Source organism: Pipra filicauda, unplaced genomic scaffold, assembly GCF_003945595.2.
Source record: "Pipra filicauda isolate LSUMZ 115617 unplaced genomic scaffold, ASM394559v2 scaffold75_size2874737_pilon, whole genome shotgun sequence".
NCBI classification, from domain to species: Eukaryota; Metazoa; Chordata; class Aves; order Passeriformes; family Pipridae; genus Pipra; species Pipra filicauda.
This window is the reverse complement of record NW_024104931.1, coordinates 2,555,559-2,579,280: the sequence shown is the minus strand read 5'-3', so window position 1 is coordinate 2,579,280 and position 23,722 is coordinate 2,555,559. Positions and strand designations below refer to the sequence as shown.

Below are 23,722 nucleotides of genomic sequence, written 5' to 3'. Positions count from 1 at the left end.
AGCAGGAGGCCAGAGCTTTTCTCCAACAGGACCTTCAAAGACTGTTCCAGCAGATGGAGCTTTTACCTCATGTCTTACAATTTGCACGTTCTTGTGGAGAATGACTGTTGGGCATCTGCTCTTTTCTGAGATTCCCACACTCAGAAGAGATGCCTGTTGTGTCCATCCCATATAGTGATTAACCTTGGAAAATACAGAGCACTTAAAGCTGGCAGGGCTTTGAATCCCTGAGGGTTCAGGAGGACTCCATTCAGGGAGACAGGAGCAATTCATAGCAATGGTCTAGGTGATAAGAGAGATGAGTATTTTCTCAGTTTGAGTGTAATAGCCATGTTCCACTATCTAGTTCTCCGTCATAAGGCTTGGAGGGAAATGAAAGAAGGTCACAACATCTTTACATTATCCCACTAAAGAAAAGGGAGACTCAAAGTTCCTACAACTCCTCTAATTTCATATATGAGGAATGTGTAGGCCCAATAGGACCCAGAGTGACATCAGAAGACCTAGAAGACTTCACTCCCTAAAGCCAAGAGCAGAGGAATGAGAAAAAAGAAGATTGTTGCAGGAAAAAAAGGAGATTCATGCATCACTGCATTGTTCTTTTACCTGTCAAGGTTTTTGGAACACATTTGATGAGGGCTAGGAAGGTATGAGGAGTGTGTCTCTAGTATCAGGTGACTAACTCCAACAAGGGAATCAAATATCAAAAGGAGGGAGATTTAGAACCCTCAAAGCAGATGCTGATGGAGGAGATCCTTTAAGATGTGAACATCTCATTTAGCTGAAGACAAATACTAAGACACAAATATGGAAGTACAGCTTTACCTTCCAACTGAGTGCCCTGAAGGCTGATCAATTTTCCATGCTTGGACAGCCTTCCCACCACAAACACACAGCACGACTGGGTTCTCCCTTGCTGACTCACTTGCTTTTTCTCCAGTTGCAAAGCCCAACCCCCAGACTCCCACAGCTTTGCCTCAGAGAGACAGCTTTGTCTCCTAGTGCCAGTATGCAAAAGCTGGCCTGGCCAGTCACACCAGGAGGCTCTTCCCCTGCCAGCCATGATCATCTTGACAGTTCTGCTTTCTCCTCATATTATCTGTCATCTCTCTCACTCCACCTTCCCTCCCTGAAATCAGCCTCCTCCATATACCACTTCAGGGCTAGGGACAAGAGGAACAAGGGTCAATGCCGAAGTCAGAGCACTATCTGTTCCTTCCTTCTCCCAATAGAGCGATAAGCCAAACAGAGCCAGGGTCAAGCCTGGGTGGGACAAGAGGCTGGAGGAAAAGCATTAAAAACAGCAGAACCTTAAGCAGCTACAAAAATCAACTCATGGTTCTGCTCTGAGAAAGGAACAGCTGGAGTGTTGATGTTTAGATGTGGTTTGGCTTCTGAAAGTCTGCCAGAATGATTTAAGGAAAAGATCCCCACAGTTACAGGTCTGTGGACTACTCTCCAATCATCTATCATGGAGCTAATAGCTCTACAAATATATCTCAGCCTGGACTGGCCACTCGCTTTTCTGTGAGTATCTTGGGATCCACTCTGACAGCGCTACCAACAAATGTCACTCCTGATCTTGGGATTGCCTGTTAGTTTAGCTCTGCTTCCTTCTGGCCTAGTTCTGATGATGAGTTTTATTTCAGATACAAAAGAATTCCAGTGATGTGCTTCTTCACAGCACCAACAATTAAATTCTGTTGTGCACTGCACTAAAATAATTCATATGTAATGCTTACAGTTTCTAATAATTTAATTTAAACAGTTTGTGTAATAAGCGCCGGGTCAGAACTGTTAGTTCCCCCTGAGTGGACGAGTTCTATTTGAATCCTGTATGCTATGCAGTAAAAGAGTATCCGCTGGAGGACAGCATGTTAAATGCAGTATATTACAATTAAACAGAAAATATAAGAGCACTTTTAGGTTAAAGATCCTCTACTCATGTCTTCCCATTATGTTATTGTTTCCAGCATAAGCACAAGGTCATCATGCCCTATCTGCCTCCATTCCACGCTGAACTTGCTGCTCACTTGGGTAACTGTTCTTTGCCAGGCAAATTTGGTTTCAAGTGTAACATTAGAAATGGGACGTTTTGGAACCATTTTTGTGTCTAAATGGGAGATTTTGGGGGAATAAACACAGAAGAAATAACTTTTCTAAAATGTTGTTTGGGGTTTTAAGTTGCTCAAAGAGAGTAAAGATAAAAAAGAACAGGTCTTTTCAGGAATCCATTTTCCATGTGATCTTCTCTCTGCTTAAGGTTTGGACAGGTGTACCCATTGCTGAGTAAAAACCTATCAGGATGGCCAAGCCCCAAGAGTGGTAGTGAACGGAGTCATATCCAGCTGGTGGACAGTCCTCAGTATTGGGGCCAGTTCTGTTTAATATCTCTATCGATAATATGGACAAGGGGATTCAGTACACCCTCAGTCAGTTTGCAGATGACACCAAGGTGAGTGGAATGTTGATCTGCTGGAGGGCAGGAAGGCTCTACAGTGGGATCTGGACAGGCTGAATCGATGCACTGAGGCCAATGTCACGAGGTTCAACAAGGCCAAGTGCTGGGTCCAGCACCTGAGTCACAATAACCCAATGCAGTGCTACAGGCCCAGGGCAGAGTGGCTGGAAAGCTGCACAGCAGAAAAGGACCTGGGGGTGCTGGTTGACAGTCACTGAACATGAGCCAGCAGTGTGCCCATGTGGCCCAGAAGGCCAATGGCATCCTGGTCTGTATCAGCAATAGTGCAACCAGCAGGACTAGGACAGTAATTGTTCCCCTGTACCTGGCTCTGGTGAGGCCACACCACAAGTACTGTGTTCGGTTTTGGGCCTCTCATGACAGGAAAGACATTGAAGTGTTGGAGCATGTCCAGAGAAGGGCAATGGAGGTGGTGAAGGGTCTAGAGAGTAAGTTCTATGAGGAGCAGCTGAGGTTATTTAGCCTGGAGAAAAGAAGGCTCAGGGGCGTCCTTACTGCTCTCTACAACTACCGGAAAGGAGGCTGTAGTGAGGTGGAGGTCGGTCTCTTCTCCCAGGCAACTAGAGACAGGATGAGAGGACATAGCTTCAAGCAGCCAGGGTACCTTCAGGTTAGATATTAGAGAAATTTTCTTTATGGAAAGGGTTGTCAAGCACAGGAACAGGCTGCCCAGGGAAGTGGTTGAGTCACCCTTCTTTGGAGGTATTTTGAAAATATTTATATGTAGCACTTAGTGGTAGGTTAATGGTTGGACTCAATGATCACAGGGGTCTTTTCCAACCTAATTGATTCTACAAAAATAACCAAACCAAAAAAAAAAAGAAAAATTGAAAATTCTTCTATTTCCATCATATATGAAATACTGTCTATATAGTCAGTTCTATCCCCTAGCTGGAAGTCTAGCACAAAAGAATCCTGTCTTCAGTGGTTTGTTGGAGCCACTCCACTCTGGAGCAAAGTTTCCAGTAAAACTCACTGTCTTATTGACAATGAAAGCTTGACAGGATGAGAAGGTTACATGAGAGCATCACCTTTGCAGGTTTGCAGAAATTCAGAAGGGAGGGGCAATGTAAGATCACAGTACATTTACACAGTACACTTTTCCTACTCACCTTCCACCCAAGGGGATGTTCAGCAAAGTATTCAAATATTTTAAATTAATGTTTCATTTTGATATTTTAGGTAAAATTATAAACTGTTCTCTATTGGAAACATTTAAAAGAATCAGATCCTATTTTGAAAAGTTGGATCAAAGTGCACATAAACCACAGATGGGACAAAACAGTTAAAATTTTTATTGCTACAAGTCTATTTTTCCTCATTACTAACTATAAAACTAAACAGGGGAATCCATAAAGCATAGCCCAAGTAGGGCAGCATACTGGCAAGAAGTAAAGAACAAGCTGTTTCAAGATTGTTTCAGTGACAAAGTTAAGCAACAACAGCCTCAAAGGACAGAAATTCTTGGATATGGACAATCCATTCCATCAGAAAGAATAAAAATATGTATTTCTTTGAATTTCAATCAACTGAAACTTTTAAAAGAATCCCTAAAATCCAAAGCTTCACATTCAGTGTAAGCCACGGTATTCTGTGGCTTTTCCAGCACACTTGGATAAAACTAGATAAACTACTATATTGTTTAATACTTAGGATTTAGCATTCTGGATTCCAATTCCACCTCAGGCAGCTTCTGACTTGATACCCTTCAATAATTCACATTCTGCTTGCCTCTCAGTTTTGCCATCAGTAAAACGGAGATAACATGCATTTCACAATGCAGTAGAGTGATGTGAAGGCTGACTGATTTATCAGTAGTTGTGAGATGCTTAGGAGTACTCTGATGAAATGTGCCACATGTATGCACAATTTATTATTAACCTGACAGTATTTTAGCTCTTTTGTTTTCCTGCCTTGCACACAATTCAAGTGCAGGATGCCTGAAGTACATTGCCATGTGGCATTTTGATTGTAGCAGGTACTACCATTTAATTCTGAAATTCACAACTTTAATATCACATTTAAACAGGATTTTTGTCATTAATTTTCCTTTTTCACTCAGTTTCAAAAGATGAACATTTGAATGGTCTTTAGTTCAGTATCAGATCATTAAAATTAATATTAAAGGCAAACACAGGGAAGGAAAGAATCTCATAGAGTAATGTGCACCTTTGGCCAAATTTTTAGAGGTGAAAATGGACTGAATAAATACGATATGAAGGTAAAATTATCAAAACTACTATTTTGAATTCCAGACCAGTCATGAGGCTCCAAGGTGACTTAAAAGTAATTTTTTTAACTGACAAGATCAACAAATCTAAGTACATTTGGCTTTAGTTCTTAGTTAAGCACATCTTCCATCAGTATGAATGAAAGCTTTGCCTGACTAAAGAGAACTTCGTGTATGAGGTTAATTTTAAGTTGAATACTATTTATGGGACCAGATGTGCAAGAAAACATTTTATGCAATGATCTGCACATCTGATATATTTACTACAGAGCAGCTTATCCCTGACACATCTGTATCTGCAAGTTCAAACAGTTCACATAGCAACACTGCAGCAGAGCCGTGCACAGGAAAAAACAGCTGGACAACTGTAAGGTTGGAAACTAACCCAGATGTAAGCTACATTTTGTTTCACTCCCAGACCTGAAAAGGGGCTTAAATTGTTTTAGTCAGCATTCCAACACCAATATTTTGTTAAGTAACCAAGAGGAAACTTAAGCGATTTCAGCTCTGGAAGAAAACTAGTGGAGACTGTTACAAATGCCCTAAAATAGTGGGATATAGATTCATAGATTTTTAAGACCAGAGGGAGCATTAAATAGACCTACAATACAGCAGTGACCACCACTGTAAGTGGTAGCAGGGCTATAATTAAGCACCACTGACAAATGAGGTCTGAAGTCACAGCCAATTGTTCTCCCGAGATAGAGGATCTGTTACTTAGTCCTTTGGTTCAGTTATCTTTTGCCTCGGGCAAACTAGGAGTTCCCACACTAGCAATGGCAAGGAAAACATCCCAGAGCTCAAGAATGGTTGTCATGCCATACCAGTGCAGATCCCAAGTGGTTTTCATAGGCAGAGCCTTGCTCATTCAGCCCAAATCTCAGCTTGGGCTGGCTGCATTTCAAAGAGTATTTCTTGCCTGCTGACCAGTCCTTAGGTCCAGCTACATTGTAAACTACTGAGATTCAATCCAACACACTAAAAAGCTAAAGACCAAACTGCTGACAATACTAGCCCCTCCAATCAGCAGCTGTAGTTCTTTGTTAATATACTCAGCCTTGCTGCCTTCACTGTCACTGTTGAGGGACTGCACTGTTCAATGATACTGGCACACCTGAGAAGGCAAACTGGGAAGAGCTCATTCAAGTCCAGTCCACTCAGATTACTCCTTGGGCCTTTCCTTTAGTGGCGCTCTTGACAAACAGCAGTAGCTATAGATCTATCACTTCCAATGAACTGATATGATAACAGTGCTGCACACCACTCTTCTCTCCTGGGAGGTTTCAAAGGGCACCAATCTGGTCATCACCCTACCTGTGCTCCAGGCTCCACTTGTGTCTTCAAGCCAGAAAACTGTTCTCCTCTCTGGTCAAGTTAATCTATGCTTAAGTCTCCTGTTGCCTCCACTTCTAACAGTTCCCACAGCTGGAGCATGGTGGGGTTGAGTAACCACGCATCTTTCGTTCAAACATGCCACAAGACAGGGCGGGCAAACACCAGACTGCCTTACAGATACATTTCTGTGTAGGATGCAAAGTAGAGATAATGTATATAGGTATACAGGTCTCCTATCTGGAGATAAAAAAAAAACAGCAAGCTTTGGAATTTGTCGTAGATGCAAGTTGAGACACAACTGACCATTTCAGCTTAAGCAATGAAGGAAAATAGAAAATTTAGGAGAAGACAGCCAGCAAGCTAAATTACAATTTGGAGCCCTACTTTATTCAATGAAGAAAAATAAAATCAGATCTCCAACAACACAGTGTCCACTAGAGGAACTCTGAAGGAGGATTTTGCCATTTCCTGCAGCATCCAATGTTTAGTCAGAGGGTCTCCTAAACAATAATAAACTTATAGTCTTAACAATATCATCATATGGCTACCTTCCAAGCTGCTGTGATCGCATAGCTACCAGTACCTAATCTGTCAAATTTTCAGCTAGATATGCCTGTATGAGTTGCACCTAATCTTTGACACTAATATAAACATACCTCTAGCTCTGGTTATCCTGAGAGATATAACAATGCTACTGCTTCATGATGGCAATATACTGATCCATAATTTTTTATGTTCATCCATCTCCTGTTATCTTCCTTAAAAGTCAAAGCTATGTGAATTACAAGGACCTGCACAGATCTCCAATTACACCAGAGGTCTGGTAGGCATCATGCAGGTTGGTCCATTTGCCCCCTGCCTCCTACCAAACCAAGTCCCACAGCAGGTCTCATGGAAGCCACAGAGAAAAAGGCAAAAGACAGAAATAAAAGCACAGAAATTCTGAATATTTTCCCAGTTTTTTTCTTTTAGGTAGTCCTAGACAAGTAATTTAATTTCCTCTCTTCTTCACATATCTCACCTTTTTCTTTTTCCCCTGATCTTTTTTATCAGTAATTTATTAAGGAATTATTACATATACTTCTTCCCCATTTAAAAACAATCTTTGGGGAATATAAGCAATTTCAGCCATATACAGAAAGGAACTTAAGGAATTTAGCTGCAAACACCACTGAATTATGAAATTTGCAGATCACAACACAAGTCACTCTCTTTACTGCTAGCCATCTCCGCCCCAACTGTTGTTTCTGACCAGTCTCAGTGGACAAACATGCATTTAGTTCCAAGGATTTCTCCTATATTACCTTGAAAAGAAAGGTACTGAGAGGCACTCCGACCCTGAAAGCCAGGCTTGCAAGATGGAAGCAGCAGGAAAGACCAGAAAATCAAAAGCATGCCTGCAGGGACACACCAGAGGTTTAGAAAACTCAGTGTCATTTTTCTCAAGTATTAAGGCAACAAACCACAAAGAAATGAAAATCCACCCAAGAGATTACAGAGTCCAAGAAAGGCTTCTGAATAAATGCAGCAGCCAAGAAAACTACAGGGCCTGACAGCAGCATTAGAGATTGAAGCCTGGTTTTAACGTACAGCTCAAATTTCTACATCTACCAAGGAGCTGCTTCTTCCTTTCTGATAAAGGTCTCTTGCCAAATACTCAGAGCCAAACCCAGTCCATTACATCCACTTGGGTTACTTAATCGGTCAAATTCCATGAGTAAGAGGAGGAAGATCACATCTCACAGCAAAATCCCAAAAGCCAAGTATCCCTTTCCTCCTTGGCCTACATGGCAAACTGCAGGCCAGTTACAAATACACCTGCTGTATCTAATAAGCAGAGTTGTTTTGATGAGAGTTGAGGAAAAGAAAGAAGATTTTTACCCACCCTTTCAATGCCTTAGAACCACAAAACGCTTGCCAGCTTTGTGCTAACTAAACACTCAGAAACAATCCAATGGGCTTTCTTCTCTGCTGTCCTGCTTTTTATGCAATGATTCATACAGGAACAGAGGAAGTGCAACCTCTGCCATTCTGCTCGGGTACCCTTTAAACTCTCTTTGCTCTTCCTGACTGCACAAGGTCAAGGCAAGTCTCGAGCATGGAGGGTGAAAGTAGCAGGCTGAAATGAGCAGCCACAGCAGGAAGAGTGCCAATGCAGACAGGTAGGCAGAGGTGGGTCACCGTACAAGGAAAAGCATCTGATCAGCATTTGTGGTTCATGGCAGAGGACACTTGGGGGAAGTCAATGGAGTACATGGGTCAGATACAAAAAAAAAAAAAGTCAAAAGCTCTCTTTCTCTCATTGCTCTGATCAGCACCCTGCAGTGCAGCATCTGCTTCATGTCACCGACAGGGAAGAGGTTATGCTGCTGCTCAGGTTCTGTCTTTACCAGCACAACTGCAGCCTGGCCTGGGAAGAGTCTGAGTACTCACAGTGTGACACTGCACACAGCAGCAGGAAATGGGGAGATTTCTGTTGAAAAAAAAGATGAGTGCTCCTCAAGGATGGACACTTAACAAGGAAAACCACCTTAATTTCCAACTGCAAGCCAAGTTAAAAAACTTACAATCAAACCAGGTCATCCTACGGGGTGTTCATGAATGATAATCATTTACTTGTCATGCTAAGATATTTATATGTCTCTATCACTGTCATACAGAAGCATATGGGATTCTTAATACCAGGAGGTACAGAAGCCCCACTGGCTACATATTTCAGATATGGAAACTGAGACACGGAGGGTAACCAGGTACATATCCCCTGCAAAGAAAGGTCAATTGATTCAGTCTTGAGTCTTTTAGTCTGCCAGCAAATCACTCTGGGGACACAGAAAGCCTGTGGTAGAAATGGAAATTAGCCTCTTAGGTGCTAACGCTCTTAAGACCAGACCATTCAAGTTCTGCTGCCCCACTCCACTTTCTTTACGTGGTATACTTTGGTATCTACAGAATAATGAGGTGAACAAGTGTACATGCAGACAGGGTCTGGAGAGCTGACACAGCATAACTGGCAATGGTGCCAGCAACACAGAATATGAATCTAGTGTACTTAGGTCCCAGCCCTACTTCAGAGTAAACACATTAAAATACAAACCAGTTCTACATCAAGTAGACTGTGACATCCACAGTCCTCCCTCCCTCCTCATATCTACTTCTCTCAGCCCTTGGGCTGTTTTGCACCCATTTGCCAGCTCCTGGACCTGTTCACAGATGGAAGAAGGGTAGGTGTACAATGGCAGTGAGCCTGTCTGCAATGAAGGATTATGGGAGACACACACACACACCCAGAAGCCACATTGCTATCTCCAGACAGCAATAACATGGCAGTTGCCTTGCTTTTTATAGGGAGAGAAAGAAGCTTTTCTGTCCATCGAAGTTAAAAGTGGGTTAGCAATGAAACAAGAAGTAAAGGGAAATCAGAAGTTGGCCCAGGACAAGTGGCCATTCTACCATTTCATCACATGGATTACCACCTTTTCCTGCACCAGGAAACACTCATTGCTGAGGTCGACGTGCAGAGGCGCATCTTCTCTTAGTAGTGACAGAGTGTGCTGGACAGATGTGCTCCTCATCCGATTCTTTCCCCGGAGCTTCGTGGTGCCGTTTCCAGCATCCTAAAGGTATCTGGGAGGATTGCTGCCCTCCATTTTCCACCAAAACATAACAAAAATTACCCTGTGGCAAATGCCGTGCACACCTCCATACTGGAATAAGGATGAAAGCAACAGCTACAGCATGTGCTGTCTTGCTTGGGGCTATATTTACTGCTGATTGACCTCTATGACAAGCTGCCTAGCTCAGCAGAAGCCCGTACAGTAACAATATATCAACTCTCCCCCCCCCCCTTTTTTTAGGGCAAAACCAAAAGAAAATAAACCTTTTTTCTGAACCATAAGCCCAAATCAGAAATTCCTGACTCTGCTCACTTTCATAATTATTATTGGTTACTTTCATTTCAATCTTTCTTAAGCAATGCCCAAAAATTCCAGTTTAATTCCTAGCTGTTCACACTATGGGACAGAGTCTGGTCTATGGGACAGCAGGTTGGTCTATGGGCTGACAGAGAAAGCTGGTATCCAGATTCCAGCTAGATTTAGTCCTCCAGAAGCTTGCTCAGCCCATTCAAATCTACTCTTTGCAATAACCAAGAACTGTTCTCTTATACTATCAGGCAAGTAAAACCAATACAGAACAGCTGATGTAAACAGTCTGTATGAACTAGGGTTTTTACTATTTATAAAGTAACATTTTGATCCCGTTTTTTTTCCCCTGAGTTCTACTCTCTCCTGGTCCACAAATTATTCTCGCTCTTTACCAGTTCCACCTCACACCAAATAGCAATCTCCTTTGTATCCAACCACCACCTGCTTCATTTTATCAGAGGAGATGTCGAAGCCTTGCCTAACTGAGAGCTTTAACTTCTTTCTTGCCTGAGGTCTGCAGCTGATCTGCAATCAAGTAGAAAAGGATTGTAGTCTCATGGTCATCTATAATACAGGAGGGTGAAACAAGAAGAATATAGCTGTCAGCATGTATTGCAGATAGACTATTTGAATCAATGGCACTCACCACGCAGAGTCCTGTAATCTCCCTGACGCTCCCCTGCATTAAAAGCAGGGGAGACCACAAAACAAATCCAGCTAGCTCTGGAGTTGCAGGCAGTCTATGCTTAGTGAAGGAACATGGGTCCTAGGTATCTTCTGTGAAAGGGTATGTAGGATACAAATCCAAATTCTGAGGCTCCCGCTCAGTTTTAATATTAATCATTAAGAATAACAAATGGTGCTTAAACTGCACTTTGGAGTTTCAAAGCACTTCATAAACATCAATTAATATCTTAACACATTGTCTTTCTCTGGTGCTCATCTGGCAATACATAAAAAATTTACAACCAGACTGGAAAAAATATTATAATTTTAAATACGACCAAAGGAACTTAAACCAGGAAGAATGAGCAAGAGAAAGAGAGGAGGAAAAACAAATTGCTGCAAAATTAAGTCATGAGCAGAGTTCTTACCAGCTTTCTGCCCGATGGCCAGTGCTGTGACATGAGAAGTGACATAAAACAGCAGATTTGCCCTTTGTAATATTTACTCCACAGACCTTGAAGACCATCAATTCTAGAGTTTTGCACTGGTGAGTGAAGATCCGGGCTCCTCCAAAGTGTGTCCTAGAGCTGCCTGCTGTCCTCTACAACAGCAGAGCAGAAGACCAAATGAAGAGCCTGCAACTGTTTATTGCTGGTGAATTCAACAAAAACCAATTTATATTCATCTATCAAGGAATATGCAAATGGAAGCAAATATTGTGGTCATGTTCATTTGTTTCTGATTACAAAATGTATGTAAATGTATATGCAAATTAAGTGCAACCATCAGGCTCATGGCAAAGGGCCAAACTAGCCCCCCCCGTATTATAAAGATTAGGGTGGCTGGAAGGGAGATACAGTGACTGCAAGAGAGGCTAAGCAGTCCCTTCAGATACAGCCAAGACTGGGCTGTTGCGAAGGGGCAGGAGGAGGATAAATCCTGCAGTAACTTGTCACTTTAAACGAAGCTGAGGGACTATAGAAAAATCTGTTCCCGCTGCAGTTAAAAGTGTGATAATTACAGAGCAACGGGCTCCTCTGTCATTCAGCAGGCAGCATCCCCAGGAAATCTTGCTCTGTAATCAAGGGAAGAGGTGCAATCAAGCCCCTATTCAGGCTTCGTTTAGAAACAGCCCCTGCAGGCAAGACAAAGGCTTCAGCATGGTGCTTTGTGAAGTTGGTGATCACATCAACGTCTTGGTTCTGCAACTACAAGCAGAGAGTGTCATTTCTAAGCACATCTTCTGTTCACCTTTTCTCACCAAGTCCAGAAGGAGTCTTGGAAGAGGGGTGAAGTCTTGTGCCAAAGTACAGCAGTGTCGGAGAATGAGAAAATTTCTTGCAGACTGACAGCGTGATCCTGAAGGAGCAGATAGGAACATGCTCATCTGGCTTCTCCAGCAGCTCAGTTTGCAAAATTTGCATGGGGAAGGTTTTGTTGGTGTTTTTTCTAGCAACATAAATGTATCTGTGCTGCTCAAATTCTACAGGAACATCATTCTCTTGGCAGCAGCCTGATCCCACAGAGACTGATGAGGTTTATTAGAGGATAAGATGTCTCTGAGTTCAGCTTTCACGTCTAATGCCACCATTGCCCAGAAACATACAAACTAATTGCTACTCAAATCAGCCATCCTTTGTACCCTACAGAGCTGTCAGATTCAATGAACCAGTTTACTCCAACTGCAATAAAAATAGTCTCACATTTTATTCAAAACAGCCAACCCTTACAAACTGTGCACGCATTTGCACTCCCACTGTATAAACTCAGACACAGAAATCGTACCTGCTCAGCTACCCATCTGGGCATGTGGCTGCCGTGATAGACACAATCCCGCTAACTCCAGATGCACATGAAGTGCCAAAATCTTTTCTGCACATTGGGGGCACATTCCAGACAGGATTCCTAGTCTTATCTCAATATGGAGTGGTTGTTCTCTGTTGGCATTCACTATAACTGGAACTGCACTTGGACTTACAGTAGCCCCTAATACTGTAAATGGAGCTTCAATCCGTCACACTACAGAATCAGCAGGTTCCACTCTCTATTTATTTCTTATATCTCTGGCCACAGAATAAACAAGTTTGCTGTGGTTTTACCATCTGCAGGCATGGGTATCAGTCAATAGCCAAGTAATGGCCTGGACACTGTCAAAAGAACTCATTATTAAAAAAGTACATATCACATTTAGCTGTTCAAACAGAACTTGTTATTGATCAGATCCCATCAGTTCCCAGTATAAGAGCCAGCTCTGGTGACAAAATGAAAATACGCACACAGACTACAGACTAGTAAATACTGTAATGGAGTTAAGGATCCCCCCAAAAAGAGAGCTGTTGATATCCGGTTGAAAGAGCACATCTTTTTCAAAAATGAGACTGGGAATAAAATAACCATGTTATTTCTGCAAACATCCAGAGGCAGGATAAGAAAACAAAACAAAAGCAACAGTTCTGACAACAAACATCTCAATCTCTTTGGGGGAAAAAAAAGCAAACAAAGAAAATACAAGTTGTTTAATGGCCAATCAAGCCACAGGCGGGAAGTGCCTGTATGTAGTTGTGCCATTCCTGCCACATCCTACTGTTTATCAGTGGAGGTTCTGCCACACTCACAGAATTGAAAGAGTTTGGAGTTTGGAGTATTTTGGAGTTTGCTGTATTTTTCAAAGTCAGATAAAAAGGCAGCTAAACTTAATTTGTACCTGTTTTGTTTTCTTGACACTTCTCTTTGTCTGCTTGTTTCCACTTACTACACAGCTTTTCTTTTGTTTTTCCCCTTCTCACAATCTGCACAGACAGTGGAACATTTTTCAGCGACAGCATTTAACACAAAGAAATCACCACTGCTACAGCATAAAGGGGTCATAAAAGAAGGCTGATTATAAAATTCTAACGTAAACCAAATATACACGATTTAGTAATAAACGAGAAAACAAGAACCAAACAAGATAATGACTGTGGAAATCTCTACATTTGATCCATTGCAAAAGTTGTCTGCGCAGTATCTTCTCTGAGAGTGAACAGACACCAGCTAAGAGTAAGTTAAAAATGTTTACTTAAGAAGGCACATCGTGACAAACTTCTTTGCTCACCCTTAATAGAAGGTTCGGCTGGAAACTGATGAATCACTATAGGAAACAAACAACAGTGGTGACTCACAGCTTCAAAAGGTAACAATAGCACTGCTTGATCCATGGTGTCTACAACAGAAATATCCCTGGATTCACTAGAAGATGGATTTCAGATTGTTCCACCCACCCAGGAAATGCAGAAACTCCACCACCTGAGCCCTGGTTAGAGCTCTCACAATTGACCCACAGGTACATGGAATTTCTGCTCTCTTACACTCTTTTCTCAAGATGTTCACTGAAAACCATATGCAGTTATGCCTTGAGCAGCTCCCGTGGAGTCTGGATCCAATGGCCCACCACTAGAAAGAGCCTTACAGCTTTATGTTTCAGGGTCCACATGCCTGTGTTGCTCTTAAATCTTCTATCACCATAACTGGCATTTAGATATGAGGTGTGTTTGCTCTCTAAGCAAACACTCCAAGGCCCAGCTCCTGAACTGCCCAGTCACACTGAGCAGTCTCTACAGCCCCATGTAACTCATGGCTCAAGCACAGAAAACAGTGCTGGCTCATTATTAGTTTGGACCTAATCAGTTCAGAGCAAACAGCTAGAAAGAATTTTGGTGTTCAGGACTTCACAGGCTCACAACTCCCGTCTAATGGTCATGTACTGTTACTGTGCTGTTTGGATATAAAGACAAATTTTTTGTTATCATTAAAATGACCTCAAAATGAATGTACATATGGATGCTATGTCTATTTTTCAAACCTTCCCTTCCTATAAAAACATATTTGCTTCTCCATCTATACTGCAAACATAAGCTGTAGGGCTTTTTGTTTGAATATCAAGAGTATAAAAACTATTTTCAGCACTTCTCACATTCTAGATACTACACTCCGGTTAATCTAGTTTCATTGCCAAAATAAGTAAACAAATGCTAGTTGTGAAAATATATTATTGCAAGTATTTCTATTTTGACAAAATTTCAGGGTGTTTTTTTTTTTCCCTTCAGATTGGACACTTCTTGTCCAGGTTTAATCTTTGGCTTAAACTGTTGTGTTTAATGCCAAATGTCACAAAAAATGGTGTGATGAGATTCTCAAACTCACACTGGGATATCCAGTTGACTTACTTAAGTCTCCTGCACACACAGAGTTAATTACCATCACACTGCTAAAGACTAAGGGAAAAACTCTGAAATACACTTCAGCATGGGGTTGGCATGACTTAAAACTTTCAGACTCAAATTCTATAAGAGAGTAGAAACAATGTAGAAACACGCAAATCCCTCTTCTCTTTGCAACACTAAGATCAATTTAAAAAGCAATTTAAGCAATTTAATCAAGGATGCTAAAACAATCAAGGTGCCATTCAGCAATTAGTATGCAAGCAATTCAAGGGAAGCATGGGGCTTCCACAGACTAGCAACAGCCAACATCAAATAACATATGCAATGTCCTGTCAATCAGTTACATTATTATACATGGTTCCTGTTTGCTGACACTTCAATCAGTTTTCAGGGACACAGGGTAGTGGAATAGCCATTGCTTTTACCAACACTAACCTAGGGTACGTCTGTATTTACCAATTATGTTCTCTACCCTTTTTAAGAAGTTGCTGATGAAATGAATGATGATGATGAAAATCTGTCCATGCTACAAATGCAGCATCCTTTCAGAAAGGTGCTTCTTGCAATTGTTCATGCTATCTACTCCCACTTCATTACTTCCAGCTGAAATAGGAATGGTGGAACTTTTTAATTCCTCTGATAACCACCAGCAGGAATAAGAACTCCGTCATAGCCCTGCTAAATAACAAATTAACTCTTTGGATTATGTAAAGATCAATGGGAAGCATGGAAGTATTCTCTTACCTTCAGAACACAGCTTGCCAGCATATCCAGTGGCTGAACAGTCACAGTGTGGCTCGCCATCCAGAAGGAAGCAAGTGCCACCATTTTCACAGGGGTTTTCTGAGCAAAGTCCTTCCATTTCCAGTCGGACCCCTTGACTACCCAGGAGCTGTGGCTCAGAGTTGCCATATTTCAGATCCAGGATAAATCCTTGAAATGGAGGCTCACTCAGAACACCATCAAGAGTCAAGGCAGCAGGACGGATGTCCAGTGGGACTCCACCAACAAAAAGGTCACTGACGATATTCATATACTGGCGTTGTGGACGCACCTCACCCGGCTTGGCCTCGCCATCCAGCACTAGCACCGTCCGAAGGTGATTGCGGCTGACCATCAGGAAGTGCCAGTTGCTGTCATTTACCTGCTTGTCTGTGATAACTGTTGTCTCTGCACAGTCCACACTGAACTGGAGCTGGATGCGCCCATCAACAAGGGACAGACAGAGGAAGTCACAGACACCACCATCATCAAAATAGAGAAGCAGCCCAGCAGAGACGTTGGTCTTGAACTGGAAGCTGAGTTCGCTCCTAGTGCTGGCATCCCAGCGGAGGTAGCGGGCCCACTGGTTGGGGATGCCCATGAACTCCAGACCCAAAGAGAGACCCAGCAAGGAGCCCAGTAGCAAACTCACCTTCAAGGTGAAGTAGACAGAATGCAGAGTGAAGCCCATTGTTTCAACCTGCTCTTCCCTAGGAGAAAAACAGAAGCCACACTACTGGGAGGAGAACCCCAGCAGTCAACACCAAGTGCTAAATCCAAAGAGAAGAGGAGGAGAGCAGAAAGAGTGACAGAGTGGGAGAGTAAGTGGAAACTGAGATAGCACGTTCACGTGACCAAGAGGAAATGTCTCCTCCGCAGGGAAAGATCTCAATTATCCTTTAGGATTCAGAAGCTTTTATCTCAGAAGCACAGGATACATGAAGAGACTTCTCCAGATAGTGTACTTTTGTGAAGGGCAAAATAACCCACAGTGATTTGTTTTGGTAGAACACAAAGGTGATACTGGTGTTCCAGAAGTAAGGAAAGGTAGAGCTGAAGTCCAAGCCTAAAATTCTTGTTTTCTAGAAGTGATGACAATATTGACGGTGGTGGCAGTGAGACAGAAGAGAGAGCAAATTCATAAAGCATGTGAACCTCAAGAGGGCAAAAATAAAGTCAATCTTCATGATGCACTGGCGGATACCCAGCCCATAACTCACTGCTTGGCACTCACGGAGCTTGCAGGACCTGTGGGGCCGAGAGAAGAAAGGGAGGGAGAAGTTAGTCCTATTACTCACCGTATCTTTACCATGAAGCTTATTAACATCTTGTGCAATAACTCATTTACATTTCTTGATACTCTAGACACTCCTTCATGCTTGCAATTGGCTATGCAGTTCTCCAAAGCAGCAAGGACATCTATGTTCTAAAAACTAAGAGGACTAATAGAGAACTCACAAAGTGATCTGCACACATAACAATGCTGAGCAATGTAAAGACACACCATATTATTTAACATTTATTAATGGATGCAGTCTCATTGACTTAACTGAGAAATGGTGCTGGAGCTTTCCCATGAAAATGCTTAGGGCAAAGACCAGAGTTCCTTAGAGTTTAGAAGTTGATACAGGGCAAGAGAAGACATTATTCAAACTTCCCATTCCATTGCCTTCATTATGCTTCCTAGCACACCAAGCAAGCATTAGAGAAGACAACCCTGCTGTCAGCCTGTCATGCAATAGCTGCTTTTACTTTACATGTCTCATACACTTCAGAAACTCCAACAGGGACCTCTGCAACCTGGAAACATGTGCTATGTAAATTATATATGGCAACCTGCAGCTTAGATGCTAGCAAACTTGCAGCTTAGATGCTAAGAACTGTCTAAACACTTAACCACTTACCCCGGTCTAGTTGTTTGGCAAAAAGGCCAAATTCACCCCTAACTAACAGCACACAATTGCAACTGCCTTTTCTGAGTTACATCTGTTAACACTGGAATTTAACTCACTTCTGAATATTTGCATGCGGGTGACTGTATGCCTAGTGTAGGAGGATGTTTTAAGTGACAGGTAAAGAAGACAGCACAAAGCTATGCTCATTCCTTGAAAAGTCTACCTAAAAGGAAAGTAAGTTTTCTATCAACAGACGTGTTTGTTCACAAAAATGGGTTGGGCACAAGAACAGCTCTGGGAATGGCTAACATTAGCATAGATACAAAGCAGGAAAGGAGGTGATGAGAATCAAGGCCTTGAGCCTCACAGAAGCCAGGATGAACACAGTTTTCACAAACTGGAACACAAATATTGTGAGGCAATATTTGCTTGGGAAAAATATTTTGTGCTGTGGACAATGAGAGTTGTTTGGGCTGCTGTTGCTCACAGTAGATGCCTTTCATCCCCACTGCCCACCTTGCTCTGAAGGAGAAGGCCCACAGACACTGCAGAAACAGTCAGTGCTGAAAAGTTTCTGTTTGGTAAGGGCAGAGGTCGAGCTGGAGCAGAACCACTAGGAAACCGAGGGGAGAGTTCACCCAGTCACAGCCTCACCTGCCTTAGCGACCTGCAGAAGCCATAAGTCTCCAGAGCTGTCAGTCTGATAAATTTAGCCAGCATGAAAAACAAGTCACTTAGAAAACAAAAGAGATCAATTAAAAGAAAACCCGCAAGTTGGAGAGAAATGTGAGCTTTCAGTGCCCAGTGGAAACCAGGCCTGTTCCCTGCAGCTGCCTGAGGGGAGTGTGTTATCTAAACTGCTATAAACACAAATAAAATCAAGTCAAAACCAGAGGGAAGATAATTCCTTTTAATTGTTAACAGTTTGGCTGATAATAATGGAAGAGGAAAAAGGAGGTGTTAGGAGAGGTGTAAAATGGAAAAAAAAAATCACAGATCCAAATGCTCAAACTGTTTGTCTTCCAAATAATCATGATGCTGGCTCAACTGATGGGGGTGTTGGGGGGCATTGAAAAATCAGTTGGAAAAAAAAATTATGTGGCTGTTGTTTATTTACCTTTCTTCTCTGTGCTCCCTAGAGGATCCACTAAAATAGCTCATGATTTACGGAGAAGGAGAATAGAGTGAGAGGAAGGTAAGTGTGAAAAGTGATGACCCAAGCCTGGAGTTACTGATGAGATGGGAATAGGAATATCATAATGTGTGTAAATTAGCCAGCAATGTGCTTCCAACAGCTCACAGGTTCACAGTTCCCTGAAACATTTACCACCACCACAGCAAAATTCACTGCTCCATCAGACAGCTCTATGCTCACCCTGAACTGAGAAGGGAGACAAGCCCAGTATGGCATCAACCACTCACAGAGAACTCAATGCAGTAGAGTTCTCACCCAAGCTTTAAGTTCTCCTGGGCAGGGTGAATTGCACAATTTGCATCAAAGCCAGCCCTCAGTCTTACTACATTTCTCTACCTGTTTTAAAAGACCAACTCTTTGATAACCAGTGAAAGATGCTGTAAATCACAGCAGCAGCAGGTGTGAACATGATAGATAACCACAGCTGAGATGTGTATGTCCATGTACAGTTCAAACATCTGTCCAAAATGCCTACCAATCTCTCCCAACTCCAGGCTGCTGAAACCCTGCATTACACACAGAAAGAAATCTCAGACTCCATGGGTCGCTTCAATCCTTGGGTTATTTCAAAGTTGCAGTAAAGGGAGTAGGCTACCTCTGTGGTACAGATTTCTGTAAAGATACAAGTTCATCAGGAGAATACAAAAGGCACAGTTAACAAGGGAAACCAGGCAGAAATGGTTAAATAGGAATAGTATTGTTGAAAGAGGGAAGCCGAGGCAATCCCTCTCTGTTTTGATTGAGAGAAGCCAAGGTAATCCCTTCCTAGCTGTTTTGAAAGAAGACAGCGCCTGCTCTGTTTCAGAAGAGGAAGATGACACAAAAACCATGAAATATAGGTGTCACTGCTGGGTGCTTCATTGCCTTTTAGACACTGCAGCTCAGATTTTGGGAAGGCTGCCCACACCCAGCCACTAACAGGTTGGGGCCATCTGTGGCTCCTCCAGAGTTCTGTCAGCACACGTCATTCCTGACTCACGGCACTTCCCATTATTCCAGTTTTGTGTCTCACACAGTAAAGTCTGTGAGAGCAAATCTCATTACATAGTAGCAGGGTCTTCAAGAAAAACTCAGAAGACCCAGTGCCCTTTATCGCAGCAGGCAGGATCTGAATCCTAACCTTGAGAGAGTAAATCCTGACACACCGGTTCTGTGTGCCTCACCCATTCTCACAATGATCCTCCAAGACACACTGAGAATGAATAATTTTCTGCTTTACCATTTTATTTTTAGCATAAATACTACCCTAGCAGCCTCATACAGCACACTGCTACCATAGCAATACATTACAATTTGGGACAATAACTATAGAATCCCAGATTATTTTCTTACATATTTTAACTCTGAGAAATCTCAAACTTTGTCACAGCATGATCACATCTTGCAAAAGAAGACTTCATGATGGACACCAGCAAGCGAGTTAACTCCACTGCACTTCTAACAGCTTGTACTGCCTCCCTGGCCCAGCTGAGAGCTGCGACAGCGAGGAACCTGCACACTGAACAGATGGCTCAGCACCTCGCACACGCAAAACCCACCGCAGGAAACACACCCACTTGCATTATTGAAACGTCCCACTCGCAGGACCGACAGAGCTGCACAAGTTCCCCAGCTGGGGAAGGGAGGCACCCCCACCGCCGTGCCATGGGCAAGTGCTACCCAACCACCGCACTTTCCCAAACTTGACAGCAGCCTATTAATGCCGGGTCAGAGCCATCTGCTCAGCAGCCCACAGAGGGGGTCTCGCCCTTGCTTTGGAGTGGCTCTCAACTGCTTATCAGCTGTATGTGGAGAGTGAGTGACATTATCTAATTGCCAACTAATTTCCATAATTACTGACTGGCACACTCTGTATGCAGGGTTAATATCTTTGAAAACGTCTCGCAACAGACCTGCTTAGGAAAGAGGGTGAAAAGCTGGGCACAGTGCTGCTCCGCAGCTTATTTACCCAACTGCACAGAAAGGTTGCAGGAGATGGGTTTGTCACTCCCTGCCCTGCCTCCCCCACTACCTCCCTCTCTGACTGCTAATTGCTTGGGGATGGACTTATTTGTATTTGAAAGTGTAATTTTCAGCAATTTCTAGAGCAGAAAGAAGAAGAGAGTTAGATGAAGCCAAAGATAGGCTAGCTTCCCTTGCAAAGCCCTGCCACTGCAGCCCAATGCAAAGTTGGAAGTCCTATTATTCCACCTCAGGATGCTGGACAAAATCCCACCGACACACTGATGGGAAAGGTTTACAAGCCCCCCCAGTTTTCTACTCCCTTCCGTAACTGGAAGTATTCATTATGTCACACTTCGAGTGGAAGGAAAAATATGCACTGGTCACCTAAGATCCATGTATTAATACCCCATGTGAACTCACTTTTGTCCATGCCTTCACTGTAAAATAAACAAAATCCAATGGCTTTCTTTATTTCCCTGGCCCTAAAGAAGCAGAGGAGTTTTAGGAAGGGGTAAACAGGATCCTAATTTGGTTCTGCGTCCATGTGTGTTCCCACAACTGGCCCAAAGCACAGCAATCAGCTCATTACAGCTCTATGACATATGTTGCTCAAAATAATCCAGTAAAATTCACAATCAATAACTGATATGAAAAGTCAAGCTTGCTAGCAGCAGAGAAACGGCAAATTAATAGTATTTATTCAGTCTGTCTTCACTCATCCAGTTCCCTAGTGAACAATGGGCTCCTTTTGGCTAATGCTTTAATGATTTCTCTTATGCAGAAATCTTTCTGCCTGGTCTATCCCCAGCTGAATTGTGGTTAAAAACAAAGGGTGAAAGAATAACAAAAAAAAAATAACCCTTCCAATGAAAAATGTAGATGTGAAAACTGTGAGTTGCTACTGTCGCTGCGGAAAAAAAAGCACAAAAATCCTCCCATAGGCAGCATCCTCAGCAAGGATGCATGGTGAGATGTTTACAGAGAACTGAGAGGGGACATGAAGGGTTTGAAATTCAAGAGACTACAGAAAACCACAGGGATTAATTTAGTTTTTAATTCCTCTAGCAGCATTTGCATCTCAGCAATAAATCTGGACACTGCATCATCCCCTTGCTGGGATGGAGAGGACTCTGGGTGGTGCCAGGGGAGCTGAGCTGAAAGAACTAGGATGAAGATAGAGGCAAACAGCTTCTATCTTCACACAATTCTACGATTCTCTTACCAAGGGAGACTTTGGTGGCACTACATTGCTCAGAGGGGTCAGGGGTAAGATAAGATGGGCTCTGCTTAGTGAAGAGGATGGAAGTGCAATTGAAAATGGGGATTAGCCTTGCAAAGAGTTGAACACACCTAGGTCCTGCTGAAGTTGGCAGAACTTCATGGGATCTTACATTACTGGCTGACTGGCTGCAGGGAGAGAAACAGAAGAGGAAACAGTGAGATTTAGGGCTTTATCTTGGATGTAGAGAGATATGCACATGAAGGCAAATATCTTAAAATTAGGGACTGGGGGTGACACAGAGAACTCGTTGACTTCTTTTGGATAGTTTCCAGGGATATAATATTCATACCAATCTCTAACACCATTGTGAGAACCACACATGCCTTTGCCCCACTCCAAGGCAAGAAGAAGATGTATTCTCCTGTGTTCACTGGTTCTTCCCACCACTAACACATATTGCAGACTTAGCTTTTCCTTCTTGAAAGTAGATATGGAGTTACCCAATTCTTACCTAAATTCAGCACAGAGCTCCCTAGGAGACAGTGGTAAAAAAACTGTATCAAGTAAAAGGCAAGGAAAATAAAGGGTCTGGGGTTGCAATTCAAGAGTATCCTCTTAAAAGAAAGTAAAAAAACCCCTAGACTATAAAGCTAGAATTAGTTTTTCTTTGCTTCCCTGTAGTGGATTAGCATATGCACATGCACATTCATACACCATAAATTGTAATGTGTAGGTAAGTGGTTGGCTGGTTGGTTTCCTGGTACCTGGGCATGTGATTTGCAATCAGTTTAAGCCCATTCCCCTTCTTCTCCCCATTCCTAGTTCTCACTCAGGAAGGGCAAGAATGACTGCTTATGACAAGTGTAACCTTGGAGCTCACCTCCAGAAACACTGTGTAATACCCAAACTAGGCACCTATCTATGGGGGAGCTGAGCTCACCTGCACTGGCAAGACACACAGCTGAAATGCCACCAGCAGCCTCAAAAGGGATATGAGCAAGCTAATAAAGTGCTTAGTGCATAAAGCAGCATGGGGTTATGTCAGCACAGCCTCACTTCAGACCCATCAGGCTGGAAAATCATCTGATTGTTGGAAGGGTTAACATTTTATCATAATCACCCTTCAACATTTTTACACCCTGCACCTATTTAAACAAACAGCTTAGAACCAGAGCTTTTCAAATCTACACTGGAAGAAGAAGGGTTAAAAAAACCACAAGGAATCTCCTGACTCCCTACTTAAACACTCTCCCCACCCCACAAGAGGAGGCCATCTAGTCCAGGAGAGTGACCTTTAACTAGCCTACCTAGCCCAGGCTCAGCATGACTGCAATTTACAGACCATTTCAGCTCTCCAGCTTTCTTAACACAAAGAAGAAAAATCAAAACCCAAGCACAATGGAAAAGAAAGAAAGAGAGAGAGAAAATAACCCTGCAGAGCAATCATGTCTAGGGCTGCTCTGATGGCTTTCTGTTCCCTTCCAGGACACAGAAATGACTCCCAGTGTGTTAATTACTCCCATTACCACAAACTCTCCGCTAACAAGGACTAGCTAAAAGGAAGCGTTGGCAGCAGCTGAGCAGTTATTGCTCTGTACTGCGACACAGGAGAAACCAGACTCCCCCATCTCTGAGCCAGTACTAACCAGGAGAGCGATTTCTGCAAAACTCAACAGCCTTTTATAGTAATTCCCATGGCAGCTGCACTGGGAACACTGGCCTTCCCTCAATTCCACCATCCTTAAAAGAGAACAAAGAATACCTGCCTTTATAAAGACTTTGAAATTCAACAGTTGGAGAGCTCTGAATCATTATCATCTATTTTACTCCTTCTGTAGTTGGTCTGTCTCCACACCCCATATCCTC

At 42.7% G+C, this 23,722-nt stretch overlaps 1 protein-coding gene across 1 annotated transcript in view; it reads right to left on the bottom strand.

Moving 5' to 3' along the window:
* Positions 1-23,722, bottom strand: part of NRXN3 (neurexin 3) — a gene marked incomplete at its 3' end in the record, with an annotated part of 360,826 nt that overhangs the window by 285,984 nt on the left and 51,120 nt on the right. Inside the window, exon 2 of the mRNA XM_039389692.1 lies at positions 15,583-16,848. Coding sequence (XP_039245626.1) covers positions 15,583-16,291 — 709 coding nt within the window. The remainder of the gene's footprint in view (positions 1-15,582; positions 16,849-23,722) is intronic.